Here is a 15,286-nt window from a genome sequence, read left to right as displayed (position 1 = left end):
AATTACCGTGACCAATCTCCTACACAGCTTTTATCACCTTTGTGATCCGTTAGTTTTTTGCATAGCTTTAATGATTAGTATTTAATGAATATCGTTTAATTAGGGTTTTATTATCCTAAAATAATAAAGTTTTCATACGGTAGCGAATTCGGACGTACAAAGAGATACCGCTAACACTTCAAAAGTGAAAAAAAAAACATTAGGAAAGAAGTAAAGATTTAAAAAATGTTTAAATTAGCTGTGCAAAGTTAACATAGCGTATATGGGGAAAACAACCAACATACACGTATTAATTAAATAATATCTAGCGATCTCGAAAATATCCCTTTCTTTAAAAACAATATCTTGCGCTTGTCTTATCATTGCAAAGCTACGTTACAGATTGTTTTCCTCTTGTGTTGATCAAATCGTCTTCCTAAACAAGAACTATAAACCATTTCTAATTAATGATGCATTAATTGTTGTCTTTTGTGTTTATTTGAGAAATAAATTTAGTGCAAAAAATCATTTTCGTTTTGCTCGATGTTTGTGTACAAACATAAAAAACGTTAAAAATTCAACGTTGGGGTTAAACAGGGCTTAACTGGTCTCAATAAAATTAACACATTTGTATTTTACAATTTTACCGAGTACCCGGGTACTTGATCGGAAAATCGTCCGAGTAACCGATTATCAAATATTGACCGATTTGACATCCCTAATATATATATATATATATATATATATATATATAATAAAAATTCTTGTTTAATAGGTTATAGTTTTCAATTTACATATTTTCCCTCTGAGTTAGTCCCCTTTGCCACAATCTGGAGATCAACCTAGTGAATCTCCTAGTTTGATCAACCAAATTTCAATGTGTATATAATAGGAATATATGGGAAAAATCTTTACAATATGAAAATTGGGAATCTATGGTGGCTTGAATAAATGTATACTGTAAACTTTTTTTTTCCCACAGGTTATGTTTTCAATGCACTTCAAATACACTGTGACAAATTTCCAGGGAAAATAAGTGACCAGTGCATAGCATATATTAATACTCCACGGAAAAAAAGTACATCTGAAGTATTCTTCAGAAAAACAATGTTTTCTACACCTCAATGTGCAGTATGACAAGTTTAAATTGGTTAAATTATATATTAATCTGAGCATGTTGACCTTCAATATATGCTGGTCAATGGGAAGTAACTCTTGCTAAAACCATGTCTATCAAAAACTTTCTGATGAAGGAATTCATCAAAAATTATAAATTCATTCTAATCAAAAACTATCTATACATAATGTGAACAAATGATTCCCTGTATTGAAAATACCTTTCAAACAAGAGGCCTATGGGACACATCTCTCACCTGAGACTCCTTCAGTCCTTGTCCTTGCTGTTATACATCTGATTTATTCAAAAGAAATATCTCTGTCCCATCCTAGCCTAAATGGGTCAACACATAATCAAACTCGAATCCACACAACATGCCAGGGGTGCTTCTATATTAATATGAAGAACATGTTCTGGTCAATAAAAGATTTTAAGGATTTTTTTTTCCCTGTATACATGCATTACTGGTAAATGATACAGACTCTGTAAGCAAACCTTGCCATCAATCTTGATTGTTTACATTTGTTGAAATCTTAGACCAATGCAGTGAATGAAGAAAGATAAAATAAACATAACCAGTTGTATGAATTTGTTTTTCCCACCTATTTTTGATGTGATACAAGAAAAAAATTATACATTCACCTGAAACTGTTGGATGCAGATGAAATAACTTTCATAAGCAATAGTATCAAAATAGAAGTTCATGATTACCGGTAACTTGGTCTAATGTAGAAACAAAATGCCAAAGGGTCTTAACGGTCACCTGAGTATAATACAGAGGGCATCCCCCCCTCCCCCCCCCCCCCCCCCAAGAAAGACCAGAACCCTGACCCTTGAAGTTTTAAAAATTAATGCATTTTCACTTTCACTCAGAGAATTTAATGCAAATTAATTTAATTTGAATCCATGTGAACGCTAAGCGAAACTATTTTGAATTAAATTCAGACATGTGCCACATGTCGGTGAACAGATGTAGGTACTTATGCTATTTTTTGAGTGAAAAATGTGTAAGATACTACAATATTATATCAAATAGATCTGCTCTGCATAAGGTGATTTGAAAATGACATTATAATAGCCTTACTGTAGAAATAAAATTTGAATGCACATTAGTTGACTTTGTATTAACTGTCATTTGAACACAATTCAATTCACATTAGTTTAATTGGCACTATTTTACTTAGCAATAATTTACTTTAAATAGTAGAATATTTAACGTGCATTCGTGTGAACAGGGCATTAGTTTCTTTGCTTTATAACCAGAAGCAGAAAAGAATATTTTCAAAGAAATTAAGCTTTTACACTATATAATCAATAGAGCTCCATCCTTTCACCAGAACCTCCAATCCTGGGGCCATGAATTTCACAATTTTGGAAAAGGCATCCTTGCTTATCATAACTATGCAGTATCCTTAATTTTAGACCCACCATAAGCCCAGGGGCTATGATTTGAACAAACATAAATCTGCATATCTGATGATGCTTGTGAAATATTTAGGCTGTGGATATCAGCCTGGGTAGCTCAGTTGGTAAAGCACCTGACCAGTGATGCAAGGGTCCTGAGTTTAATACCTGGTCCAGCCATACATTTCCTTATTTCCCATTACATAATTTGGTTCTGTTGACCACCCCTGGACTTGCAGATGAAAGTCCTGCCAGAGGCAATAAGAACTTGTGTTGTGTCTTTGAGGGCAAACACAATTTAGGGAGGGGGAATGTAATGGTTTGGGTCATGGATATCAGCCTGGATAGCTCATTTGGTAGAGCACCTGAAAAGTGGGTTCGATTCACTGTCCAGCCATGCATTTTCTTTTTTCTTGTTACATAACATTTGGTTAATTGTGTGAGGGTGACAATTTAAGGAGGGAGGAGTGTAATTGTAAGGACTGTGGATTTTGGCCTGGGTAGCTTAGTTGGTAGAGCACCTGACTAGTGATGCAGGGTTCTCAAGTTTGATTCCCAGTCCAGTCATGCATTTTCTTCTTAATCCTGTTACATAATTTGAATGCCATTGACCACCCCTGGACTTGCAGGTGAAAGTCCTGCCCTGGGTAATAAGAACTTGGGTTGTGTTTTTGAGGGCAATGACAATTTATTATAGAACATTTTTAGTGCTCTTAGACATTTTTAGTTCTCATTTGTTAAACTTCATGGATTACTGAAATATCTATTGTACTTTACAACTGTTAACCTGAGACCATGAGTCTTATGTTTCACAGATGCCAAACTTAGTGTTTTCAAAAGCAGAGTGAAAACAGCTTAAAGATAGCTTTCTTTTGGTGGACTGAATGTCTGTAAGTGGTGCATGAATTTAAAGCTACCCTGATGACTATATTCAGAGTTTGATGTATTTAGACTCATTATTCTTAACTGTTTAACAAGTTGGCAACATTCATGGGAAGTATAAAGGATGATAAACATTCTCTTTTTGAAGTAAGAAACTGGAGATACTTTCAGTAGATTTATATTTCTAATTTCTCAAAACTCAGATATCCATAAACAGAGTCTTGTAATAAAAATAAGGGTTATCAATTACAGAATAAATAGTTTTATTTATTTAAAGTTCAATATATATATATATATATATATATATATATATATATATATATATATATATATATATATATATATATATATATATATATAAAAATCCCTGTTCCTCTCAAAAAACTTCAAAATTCATCATATATACACTATCTTTTCTTAAATTCCAGACCTTCGTTGATATTTAATGTACTTGTATAATAACCATGTACCAGTAGTTCCATTAACAATCAAAGTTGTACACTGTATTAGACTTTTTTTACTTTTTCATATTTTCCCTATTCATTTACTTTGCAAACCTTTGAATTCCTCTTGTTTGCTCAATCCTGCCCCTGGGGCCACCATTTAAAGAAACCTGCAGCTGAACCTTCACTAAATGAAGGTGCTTGTATATCTATTTTGTAGCCTTGTAGTCCTTGACAAGATGATTTTGATATTTTTTTTTCTTTTATGTAACACTTTAAAAACCTGTAATTGTGGTCTCATCTCTGCCCTTAGGCAAAAATGACCAAATGTGAATCTACATTCCATGTACATTGTTTAATGAACTAAAAATCTTTATACTGAATGTGAGCTATAGGAAATTAAAAGAGGTATAAAGCACTTGCAAAATATTTATTATAAATTGTATACAAATACATTACAATAACAATGTACATGTAATATGATAACTTTTTACAAAAAATACTCAACTTTGGTCCTTTCAAAATGGAGTGTTAATTGAATCAGAATTGTTTGTTAAACTCTTCTACTAAATAAGAAAATTTCAGCTTTCTTTTTTGTTATGTGTAGCACTTGAAAAACTAAAGCTACCAGCGCTATGTTATTCTATTGTCACTTTTTCATCACAGAAGCAAGAATGTATGATATTTACTGGCGATTATATTGTGTAGCTATAAACTAGGTGTATTACTTTGTTCTTCAACCATTCATGACCATTTTGATGAACTCTACAAATAAAATTATTTAAAAAAAATATACAGTAAACTGCTAAGTAAATATGAGTGAATTTAGTTAAGAATTGTACAACTTGTTTACTCAACAGAATTAAGAAGGAAGCAGAACATGTTCAGGAAACAATATTTGCTCTAGTTAACATAGTACATGTATCGGTAAATTTTCTACAAAACAAATTTTGAACACCTATTATCCATAGATAATATGAATAAATTTTTGTATTATTTAGTTTATTGATTGAAAAAACATTGTTGGAAAGGAAATGGTCAGTTACTTTTAAATGCTTTGGTATGTTTACTAAAATGTAACTGTGCATGGTCTTAAATCAGTGACCCCTTTGTCTACGTTGAATGATGTACTTAATGTGGCAAAATTGCTAAAAAAAAAATTTTTCCATAGAACTATTCCAAGGTTAATCTAGGGTGAACAGGAAGACAAAGTAGTCTCCCAGTTTGCATTACAGGCAGGTGTAAAATAAGCTCATTTATTGACCTTTAATGTCTTTATTCTGTTAAACTCATTACTTGATGTTTATCAATCTGAGTTCCCTCTGCCTGATAAACATCAAATGGATAATATTGATCAAATCAGTCATACCTTCATAATTGACGTTTCCCTGAGCATCCTCCATGCCTTGAAATAATTGATCTACATCTTCATCTGATAGTTTGTCTCCTAAAAATATTAACGAACATATACAATTTTTACATGAAGCAGCTAGACCAAAATCCTGCATAAAAGCATAAGGCTTTATAAAACACTGAAAACTCAGATTCCAGACATGTCCTGATGATATGTAAAAGGAGTAACTTACCAAGAGATGTTAGGATATGTCGCAGTTCTGCTGATGAAATGAAGCCATTCTGATCTTTGTCAAACATTTTAAGACCTTCTACAAAGTCATCAAATGTGGCGTGATCTCTGTTTTTACTGATGGTTTGTAATATTGGTATGAAGACTTCAAACGAGATTCTCGCATCTATGACAAGTAAATGACAAGTCATGTAAATCTATGTTCACTGAAAATAGTTTTACTGCTGTGGACACAGTCATGTATATTTATTACCCTAGCAAATTTGTCTACTAATTTCATAATCAATACTTTACTGAAAATATTTAAAAAGTTCAAAATTCCTGAAGCTTGATGTCAAATATTGTATTCTAGATTCAGAGTCAGAAATTAGAAATGCCAGAAATTAGAGAGACCTGCCTATTTATTGTTCTGATCAAAAATGAGCAGATGTAAAGTTATTAATTAATTCTGGAATTCGGCAGCTTTTTTTTAAAAATATACTTTTGACATTTTGTGTTCTTTTGTACACAGTCTTCAGGATACAATTTTTGCTCAATAAAGATTCAAATTCTGTTTTAAAACCACCTTAAAAGTACTGAACTCTGCATGTTTCCTGTGTGAAAAAATGGTGTGAGGACAATATAACCTTTTATATTCATGAATTTAAAGAGTTTTTCTGCAGATTTATCACTTCCTCATTGCTATATTTAAAGTCCCAAAAAAGGTGTTTTTAGCTAAATTTATGCTTAAATTACTGTATGCCTCTAGTACAAATCACACAATGATTTTAAAGAGGTTATATACATGTATCGGGTAGTTCCACTTCTGTGTGAGCCAATTTACTGAGAAGTGTACCCTTACAATTATGAATCAAGTAATGTATACATGTATATGCATCTACTGTTAAAAAGTGAACACTTAATAAGCTTTCATTTTCATTTGATATTTTGTAGAATACATGAAAATGAATTATTGTAAATGTTAGAATTTTCACAGCCTACGTGTAAATGAATGTTGGGCACTTGATGTAGAAGTTCATTGCTGATTCTAGGGATAAAGACTGACAGCATACTATGTCTGTTTCTAGAGTACATATTATTTTTTTTTTCTAGAACTGCAAAATATCTATGAACATAATGAATTCCTTCTATAATGAACAAAATTGTCCATCTCTAGTACTTTGTTTTAAGTGTGTTTTACTGTACATAGTGTACTTATCAAGCATAAACAGAATATTACTAACATCTTTTTTTAGTTTTCTTGAGTATGTATATGGATAGAGTTTACTTGAAAAAAAATTGTCAGGAAAATGTTGATTTTTATTTGATTAACCAGTTAATCTGTCGGAGTTTTGTTTGTTTGTTTTGTTGTTTAACATCCCTCTTGAGAATTTTTCACTCATATGGACACGCCACCACTTGCCGGTGGAGAGCTACAAATTTTGACCTATACTCGGCACTTAGGGCCATTGAGCAGTGAGGGATCTTTTTCGTGCCAGCACCTACTGCGACACAGGACCTCAGTTTATCCAGTCTCATCCGAAGGATAGGTCTCCACCTCCCACAGTGGGATTCGAACCCGCGACTTAAGGATCAACTCCTTACGCCGGGACTCTAGCAGATGGTCTTACCACTGCACCATGCAGGGGATTAATCTGTCGGAGTGATTAACTGATAAACATTTCTGTATTCGATTGTAATCCCAACTGATAATATTTATTATATAACTAATACATGTAATTTATGATTTGAAAGACTTAATAAATAATCAATACATTAATCACATGACTTTACATTGGCTTAAAGGAGACAAACCAACAAGCCCTAGATCCATGAATCAGTTTTAGAATTAAGTCAGAAAGTTATTAGTTATTACATAAATAGTGCATGTTTTGGAGAGTAACGGTTGAAATTGACACCCAAAGAGAAAATGCTGTCAACCAATGCATCAGCATATCTAACTACAAAATATTATTGAATTTTCTATTTATTACATTTTCTTTCATTTTCCCTTTGCCTCTGTCTTTTTGTAACACAGTGTCATAGGCTGCGACATCATAGTTGAGTGTTTGAGATATAGCTCAGCAAACATTGTAAACATTAGATTTCAACAACATATTTGGAGAAACTTGGGCAGTTTTACAGTCTCTGTCAGAAAGGTTTATTTACTCTGTCTTATACCAGGCCAGAAAATACTTTTTACAACATTCTTCATGAAGGGAAAGAAAATCAAGTGTTTTGCATCACTTCTGATATTCTGTCACACCGCGACTGAATATTACTTTGATATTCTTTCACACTCTGGCAGAATATCACTTTCAATTCAATAAATAAATTACTTTATTTCACTGAGGAAAATATAATAAAATAGTTTTCTGAGAGGTGTTAATTTCAACTATTACCCTCAAAACATGCAATATTTTTATATTATACTAAATATTTGATTGATAAAAAAAGTTGGAAATTGTTGTTTTGAATCAGATCTCATTTTGAAAAGCATTTAATTAAACACTCCACATATGTTTTTCTCTAGAAGAAAGCTTTGTAAATGATTCACCAATCTCTCCAGTGTTTGTTTGGTACTCAGAAAGTCCTTATCCTTCAATAATTTTGTTCCCAAAATCTTTTCTTCTGTTTGTTGTTTTTGCAATCAATCTTACTCAGACCAACTATTATTAACATTGTGTTCATTCAGCTCCTTTCAAAATTGACTTGTTGAGAATTCTACGTAAAACTGCATGTGTATAAATTACATGCATGTGACATTATCATTATGTTACCTGTTGCCAAATCATTTTATTATACTTTCATGTTAAATACTAAAATCTGATTGGTTTAGATGCATTTAACAATCCGTAATAGAAGCGGTGAGTTTGAAAGCTTTCTAAGCCTGAACTTAACGACGATCTCCGCATTTTTTTTATGACATCCGAAATCAATAAGACATTCAGTATAATAAAATAAATAGTGCACGTTTTTGAGGGTAACAGTTGAAATTGACACCCCTCGGAAAAACCATTGTCAACCTCCGCTGACGCCTCGGTTGACAATGGTTTTCCGAGGGGTGTCAATTTCAACTGTTATCCTCAAAAACGTGCACTGTTTATATAATGTTACCTGTTGCCAGATGTGTTGTTGTTCATGCTGAGAGTAACATATATTGTTTCCCTTTCATGTTTGTTGCTTTTTTTCCTCAAGTAAATATTCATCTTATGAATAACTGAGATTTTTATACTTATATGACTGCTTTATGATCCTGGGCCAAATTATATTACACATACCCCCAATAAGCACTCAGAATGTATCAGACTGAGAAAATCTTAAAATGGAAGAATTGATTTGACATGCCTTTAAGTACATGTTAACTAAAACACATCCTAAAGGGCTGGGTTTAAATTGAAAGAAATCATATACATTTAAAGATTTTTACCTCACTGTTACTCATAACATTTCTTCTATCCTGTAATCTTATGAAAAGATTATTTCTTTTCAGAAATGACTGGGAGGGGTCATTATCAGGACTGGACAAAAAACATGTTATTATTATTACTAATAATTTACCTGGGTTGTTTGCATAGCCACATTTCTTCACTTCAATCTCTGTTGGATTTTGGCCCAAGGCCCGTAGAACATCACCTAACTGAGCAGCAGCAATCTTTCCATCCCCACGTTGGTCAAATAAGTTAAAGGTTTCCTGAACTTCTGCAAATTTAATTGTAATCACATATATGAATTTTTTTTTTTTTTTTTCACTACACTCTAGTGTACAAACACAACCACATACACATACATGTACTACAGGCACATGATTAACAATGCAAAATTCCCTTTACATCTTGTTGTGACAATAATACAGTGATAATACTTTCATTACTATAAGCACCTCTGTAAGATTTTATTTAGAAGCTATAGAATATGTTTATTCACCAATCAAAGGCCCTCAAGGGGTATGTTCAATTAAAGACATTACAATATATAACAATGATAATGGTAATATACATACAAAGTGAACCAAATAACGACTACGTCATAACCAAATTTCCTGGAGGAAGGCAAATCAACCCCAACAAAATAAAACAAACAATTTAACTCTAAATTTTCCAGTCCACAGGGCAATACAGGGGTGTGCAATTACCATCGCCCGACGCCCGGGGCTACCAATTTTAGAGGTCGGGCTATCATAAAGCTATACTGTGTTAGCCCGTCGGGCTAGTAATTCTAAAATGAAAGTATACATATATTTACGTCGACTGAATTGATGTATGAATTAACTTTGTTGTAAAACCATAATAACCTATATGTATTGTGTGTTGCTATCGCCAGACATTTCAGTGACAATTATAGTCGATAAATATAGGGAGAAGTACCTGACAATAACAACGCGCAAACCATTATTTGTTTTATTTATTTCAAATTAGATGTTTTTCTTTTTTTTACCTTTTTGTTATACTTATACATGTATTGTTTTCGGTAGTTAATGGGCTAGTGACTGGCAACCTCGGGCTAGTAACTTTGTTACTGCCAATAGCCCGACGGGCTAGTAACTAATTTTTGTAATTGCACACCCCTGCAATAACACTTCACTGTGTGACCTTAATCATGCAACCAGCAGCTGACCAGTCCTTACTTCGATCTACACAAATTTACTCTACAGTTTCACAGCGTTCAACGTTAGGCATCCCAACTTTGACCTAAACATCGCCATTACGATTATCAACGGCGTATATTTCATATTTTATATTTATATATTTGAATATATGGTTAAAAGTTTGCTACAGTAACTTGTCTTGCAAGTTTACATTCCTTGAATAACTCCACTTCCGGGAATATATTTTCTTTACGAAGTAAAACTTTACCTGCAAGCTGATCCTCTGATAACTGCGACTGAAAAACAAATTAATGGAATTAATACACAAAAATCATTCACTTTTCATTCAAATAACACATATTTTACATTAATCTTGCAAACCTTACCATCTTTCAACCTGCTGAAAAATTCTATACGAAAGGAGTGAGCTTCCGGTTTGACTCACGAAAAAAATGTAAGCGATAAACATACGAAACCCCCCTCCTGTGCCCCCAAGGTCTCGCTTTGCTGTGAAAGTTTTCCCATCACACAGAAATAGCATGATTCACAATTCATTAATATCCCAATAAATTAATATCTTTCATATATTTTTTTAAAGTACCATAAAAAGATGATTTGTCTGCTGTGTTTACTTTTTACCATATTTGGTAAATTTCTGGACTTGGTAATGGCGCCAATATTTGAATTTTTAAATATACAATCGATGGTAATTTTCTAGACTTAGTTAAATGGCGCCAATAGAGCCCAATATCCAAACTTACACATTTTGATTACGGAAGATGATCTCAACAGTCCCCATCCCTTTATATACATGTATAAGATATATATATATAAGAAGGTCTCAACCCTAATACGGCAACTGGCCCAGATGAGATCTCCACTAGATTTTTGAAAGAGATGGCTCATCCAGTTACACCAGCACTCACCAAGATTTTCCAGGCATCCATTGACCAAGGTCAAACACCAGAGGACTGGAAAACAGCAAATGTCTCGCCAATATTCAAGAAGGGTGACAAGAGCAAGCCTGTGAACTACCGTTCAGTGTCCCTGACCTCTGTGTGTTGTAAGGTAATAGAGCACATCATCCACAGCCACCTGATGAATTTCTTTGAGCGTCACAATATCCTAACCGACTACCAACATGGGTTCAGGAGGAAGCGATCCTGTGAGTTCCAACTAATAACAACAATCCAGGACCTCGCCATGAGTATTGAAAACAACACCCAGGTTGACGCAGTGCTGTTGGACTTTTCCAAAGCATTTGACAAGGTCCCACATGAGAGGCTGCTCGCCAAACTAGACCACTATGGCGTACGAGGCAGTCTACTAAATTGGATTAGAAGTTTCTTGTCTGGCCGAACTCGGAGAGTACTGGTCGAGGGACATTTCTCACCAACCACACCTGTTACATCAGGAGTGCCCCAAGGAACGGTCCTCGGCCCACTGCTTTTCTTAGCATATATCAATGATTTACCCTCCAGAGTGAGATCAAAGGCCAGGCTATTTGCAGACGACTGCCTTCTATACAGGGTCATCAATACAGAGGCCGATGCCAGACAACTCCAAATGGACCTTGACAACCTCCAAAAATGGGAATCTGACTGGCTTATGCATTTCAACCCAGACAAGTGTGAGGTTATCCGTATCACCACCAAACAGAAGCAACGCACTACCGCACACGTTTTTTTAAAACATAGTGAGATAATGCCGCAGTAGCGGCCCTTCACTTCAAAGGAAGAAGAAGAAGAAGATATAAGTCAATGAATCCAAAGCATGCATTGAACTCATACGAAAGCCTAATAGGATCAAACTACGGTAAAAAAAAAATTAAAAAGGCGTTTTAACGCCTTTTCAAAAGGCGTTATAACGCGAAAAAAGGCGTAATAACGCCTTTTGAAAAGGCATTATAACGCAGAAAAAGGCGTAATAACGCAAATAAAGGCGTAATAATGCCTTTCCAAAAGGCGTTATAACGCGAAAAAAGGCGTTATTACGCCTTTCCAAAAGGCGTTATTACGCCTTTCTAAAAGGCGTTATAACGCCTTTTTAAAAGGCGTTATTACGCCTTTCCAAAAAGCGTTATTACGCCTTTCTAAAAGGCGTTATTACGCCTTTCCAAAAGGCGTTATTACGCCTTTCCAAAAGGCGTTATCACGCCTTTTAAAAAGGCGTTATTACGCCTTTTTAAAAGGTATTAATACGCCTTTCAAAAAGGCGTTATTATGCCTTTTGAAGGGCCATTATGATGTCTTTGACAGTTCCGTGCTTTTAAAGTGGGGGGGGGGGGGGTCCCATAACATTGACAAGCAAACAAAAAAACAAGACCCCCCCCCCCTGAAAAAAAATAAACTGCCTAAACTTGAGGGGAAACTTTTTCTAATTTTTCGGTAAAACTTTTTTTAAATGCAATGACTTGCCCGAGTTTAACCATACTGCAACAAAATGTAAAGGGACCAAGCAATGAATTTATGATTTTTTATATTTAAACTATAGCAAGACTATTCTCCCAAAAAGTCGGGTGGGGGACCCCCCCCCCCCCCCTCACATTCGTACTACCGGCCTGTTTGAAAAGGAGTTGTATCCAAAAATGGAACTTAGGCATTATTTTAAAATAGTAAATATATGAAAGATTGAACCAAAGCCATCTTTATTTATGCAATATTTAGATTATAGTTTTAATATTATAAATTATATTATAAATTATAGAATTTTTTATATTCCTGCACATCTCGCAGACAGTTGTTTGCATTTTGCATGCATATTAAGAGAAGTCAACACTCTACTTTTGAAAATCCATGATATATATAGGCATAACCAGCTTTGGGCTTTGCTAGCCACGTATTAAAAATTCATGTCAAATTTGAAATATTTTTCTCTCCTCTTGGTAAAAAACAGGCAAAGTATTTGCAAAGGTATAATGAGCAATTAGCCTTCAACAAAATTTCTGAAATCCATACACCTTGGTAGAAGCGTCTGGCATCAGAGAAGGACTACGTTGGTTTAACACTGAAAATATTTTACACATTTAAAAATCTTTTTTCCTAGAAATCTAATTATAATCAGTCCCCAGGGTGGGCTAAGTAAGTCATGTATTGAAAAAAAAGAGGCATAAAAACGCCTTTTTAAAAGGCGTAATAACGCCATTTCAAAAAGCGTAATAACGCCTTTTAGAAAGGCGTAATAACGCCTTTTAGAAAGGCGTAATAACGCCTTTTGGAAAGGCGTAATAACGCCTTTTGGAAAGGCGTTATAACGCCTTTTTAAAAGGCATAATAACGCCTTTTGGAAAGGCGTAATAACGCCTTTTGGAAAGGCGTAATAATGCCTTTTGGAAAGGCGTTATAACGCCTTTTTAAAAGGCGTAATAACGCCTTTTGGAAAGGCGTAATAACGCCTTTTGGAAAGGCGTAATCACGCCTTTATTTGCGTTATTACGCCTTTTTCCGCGTTATAACGCCTTTTCAAAAGGCGTTATTACGCCTTTTTTCGCGTTATAACGCCTTTTGAAAAGGCGTTATAACGCCTTTTAAATTATTTTTACCGTAGCTTGATCCTAATAGGCTTTCGTAAACTCAAGATGACCTTGATAATGTCAACAGAATGATGGTTTCAAAAGTGGGGGGGGGGGGGCAACTTCCCAAAATTTTCCTTTAGATGTTGGTTGGCACCCCCACCTTTTGATGTTGTATAAGGTTGAGCGATGGTAAATTCCATGATTTTGACAGTAAATTAGCTTTTTTTTGCTTGTCAGAAAATTTTGAGAAGTTGCCCCCCCCCCCCCCCCCCACCCACCCACCCACTTTTGAAGCCATTGCTAAGGGCCTGAAACACTCAACCAATGACCGCTGAGCCATGTACACTACGCTGATGACAATTAAGTAAATTTAATATTACATTAATTTGCATCATCAGTTGGATTCTGTACATTGATGAGTGGTGAAGTTGATTCATGTCTGTTGACATTATCAAGGTCATCTTGAGTTCAATGCATGCTTTGGATTGACTGCATGTGTCACTTCCTTTTTTTCATTGACAAGTTAAAGCTGTTACAGCAAAGTCAAATTCTAGGTAGGTAGCAGTGGGGGATTTAAGGGGAAGCGCACCCACCATGCGCCCCTCTAAAATTATCAAAGTTAGTGTAAATCATAGTTTCGTCGAGAAAATGTAAAAATGTCTACTTGGTAGACCTCATTTTTACCCTACAAAATCTCTAGAATCCAGGAGCTTCCGGGGGCTTCGCCTCCTGGGCCTGGGCCCCCACCAGGACTTTGCCCTGGACCCACTGGGTGCCTCAAGGTAACCCCCAGACCCCTTGCCTACTTTTTGCGTCCCCTCTAACTGCAATTTCTGGATCCGCACCTGGGTAGATACTTGACTGACCTTGATCAGATATCACTTACAAGATACATATACTTTGCTTTAGATACTGCAATTAATTTTTGAACTTTGCATGATTGAGTTCTGCATAAACCAAACTTTCATAAATGTTTCCAAATTTCATTGCATCACATTCTCCAGTCTAGTGAGAAACTACATATTTAAGGTCAAGATTTAATAAATGAAAGTGGCCTAAGATTTTTCAAATTTTAGAAACAAGTTGTTTTAATGATCCTTTACAAATATAGCTTGGTAATATAAGGTGTATCGGGACATAATTTTTAGGTAAACTAAAAGTAAAAACATTTTTTCAACCAGCATTTTCAATGCAAAATGAAGATTTCAGAGTTTTTTTCCATCTTAGAAAAAGGAAATGTATTAATATTGCCCACAGTCTCCCAGAAAACAGGTATTCTCATCTTCTTGACCTTTACTTTAAAATGACATTAAATTGAATGTAGATATTGGGGTTTCTTTTGACATGATTTCAAATTGAATGCCACGAAAATGCTTCATTTTCTACAAAACCCTGGGTAATTCTATTACAGCCGTAAAGTACAGTGCAAAAAATGAATTTAAATCAATTAGGACGTCATAATGGATTTAGTGCCAAACAGACAGTCTAAACTCATTTACTAGATCTTGACCTTAACAGGCGTAGATCCAGGAATTTTTTTTGGGGGGGGGGGGGGGTAAGGGGGGTCCACCCCATTCAAAAAAAAAATTCCAATCCTGAAATTTCTTTACAAGCAAAAAAAAAAAAAAAAAAAAGGAATCCTAACTCCTTTCCCAAATGTATCAAACCCAGAAAATTTCTTGGCAAGCAAAAAAAAAAAAAAAAAAAAAAAATTGTGGTGGTGGGGGTCCACGTTTTCCAGGGGGTTTCCATACCCCCCCCCCCTTTAGATCCGCGCATGGTGTATGACTCAACT

At 34.7% G+C, this 15,286-nt stretch overlaps 1 protein-coding gene across 1 annotated transcript in view; it reads right to left on the bottom strand.

The window, feature by feature from the left end:
• Positions 1-4,429: 4,429 nt before the first annotated feature.
• LOC133190091 (myosin-2 essential light chain-like) overlaps positions 4,430-15,286 on the bottom strand; it is a 267,620-nt gene continuing 256,763 nt past the window's right edge. Inside the window, exons 2-7 of the mRNA XM_061325561.1 lie at positions 10,364-10,385; positions 10,246-10,273; positions 8,951-9,091; positions 5,412-5,576; positions 5,195-5,272; positions 4,430-4,590 (exon numbers count right to left, since the gene is read on the bottom strand). Coding sequence (XP_061181545.1) covers positions 4,562-4,590; positions 5,195-5,272; positions 5,412-5,576; positions 8,951-9,091; positions 10,246-10,273; positions 10,364-10,366 — 444 coding nt within the window. The 5' untranslated portion in view covers positions 10,367-10,385 and the 3' untranslated portion in view covers positions 4,430-4,561. The remainder of the gene's footprint in view (positions 4,591-5,194; positions 5,273-5,411; positions 5,577-8,950; positions 9,092-10,245; positions 10,274-10,363; positions 10,386-15,286) is intronic.

Source organism: Saccostrea echinata, unplaced genomic scaffold (assembly GCF_033153115.1).
Source record: "Saccostrea echinata isolate AGI-Se365-2 ecotype Australia unplaced genomic scaffold, CSIRO_AGI_Sech_v1 ptg000020l, whole genome shotgun sequence".
NCBI classification, from domain to species: domain Eukaryota; kingdom Metazoa; phylum Mollusca; class Bivalvia; order Ostreida; family Ostreidae; genus Saccostrea; species Saccostrea echinata.
This window is presented reverse-complemented; position numbering and strand designations above follow the sequence as displayed.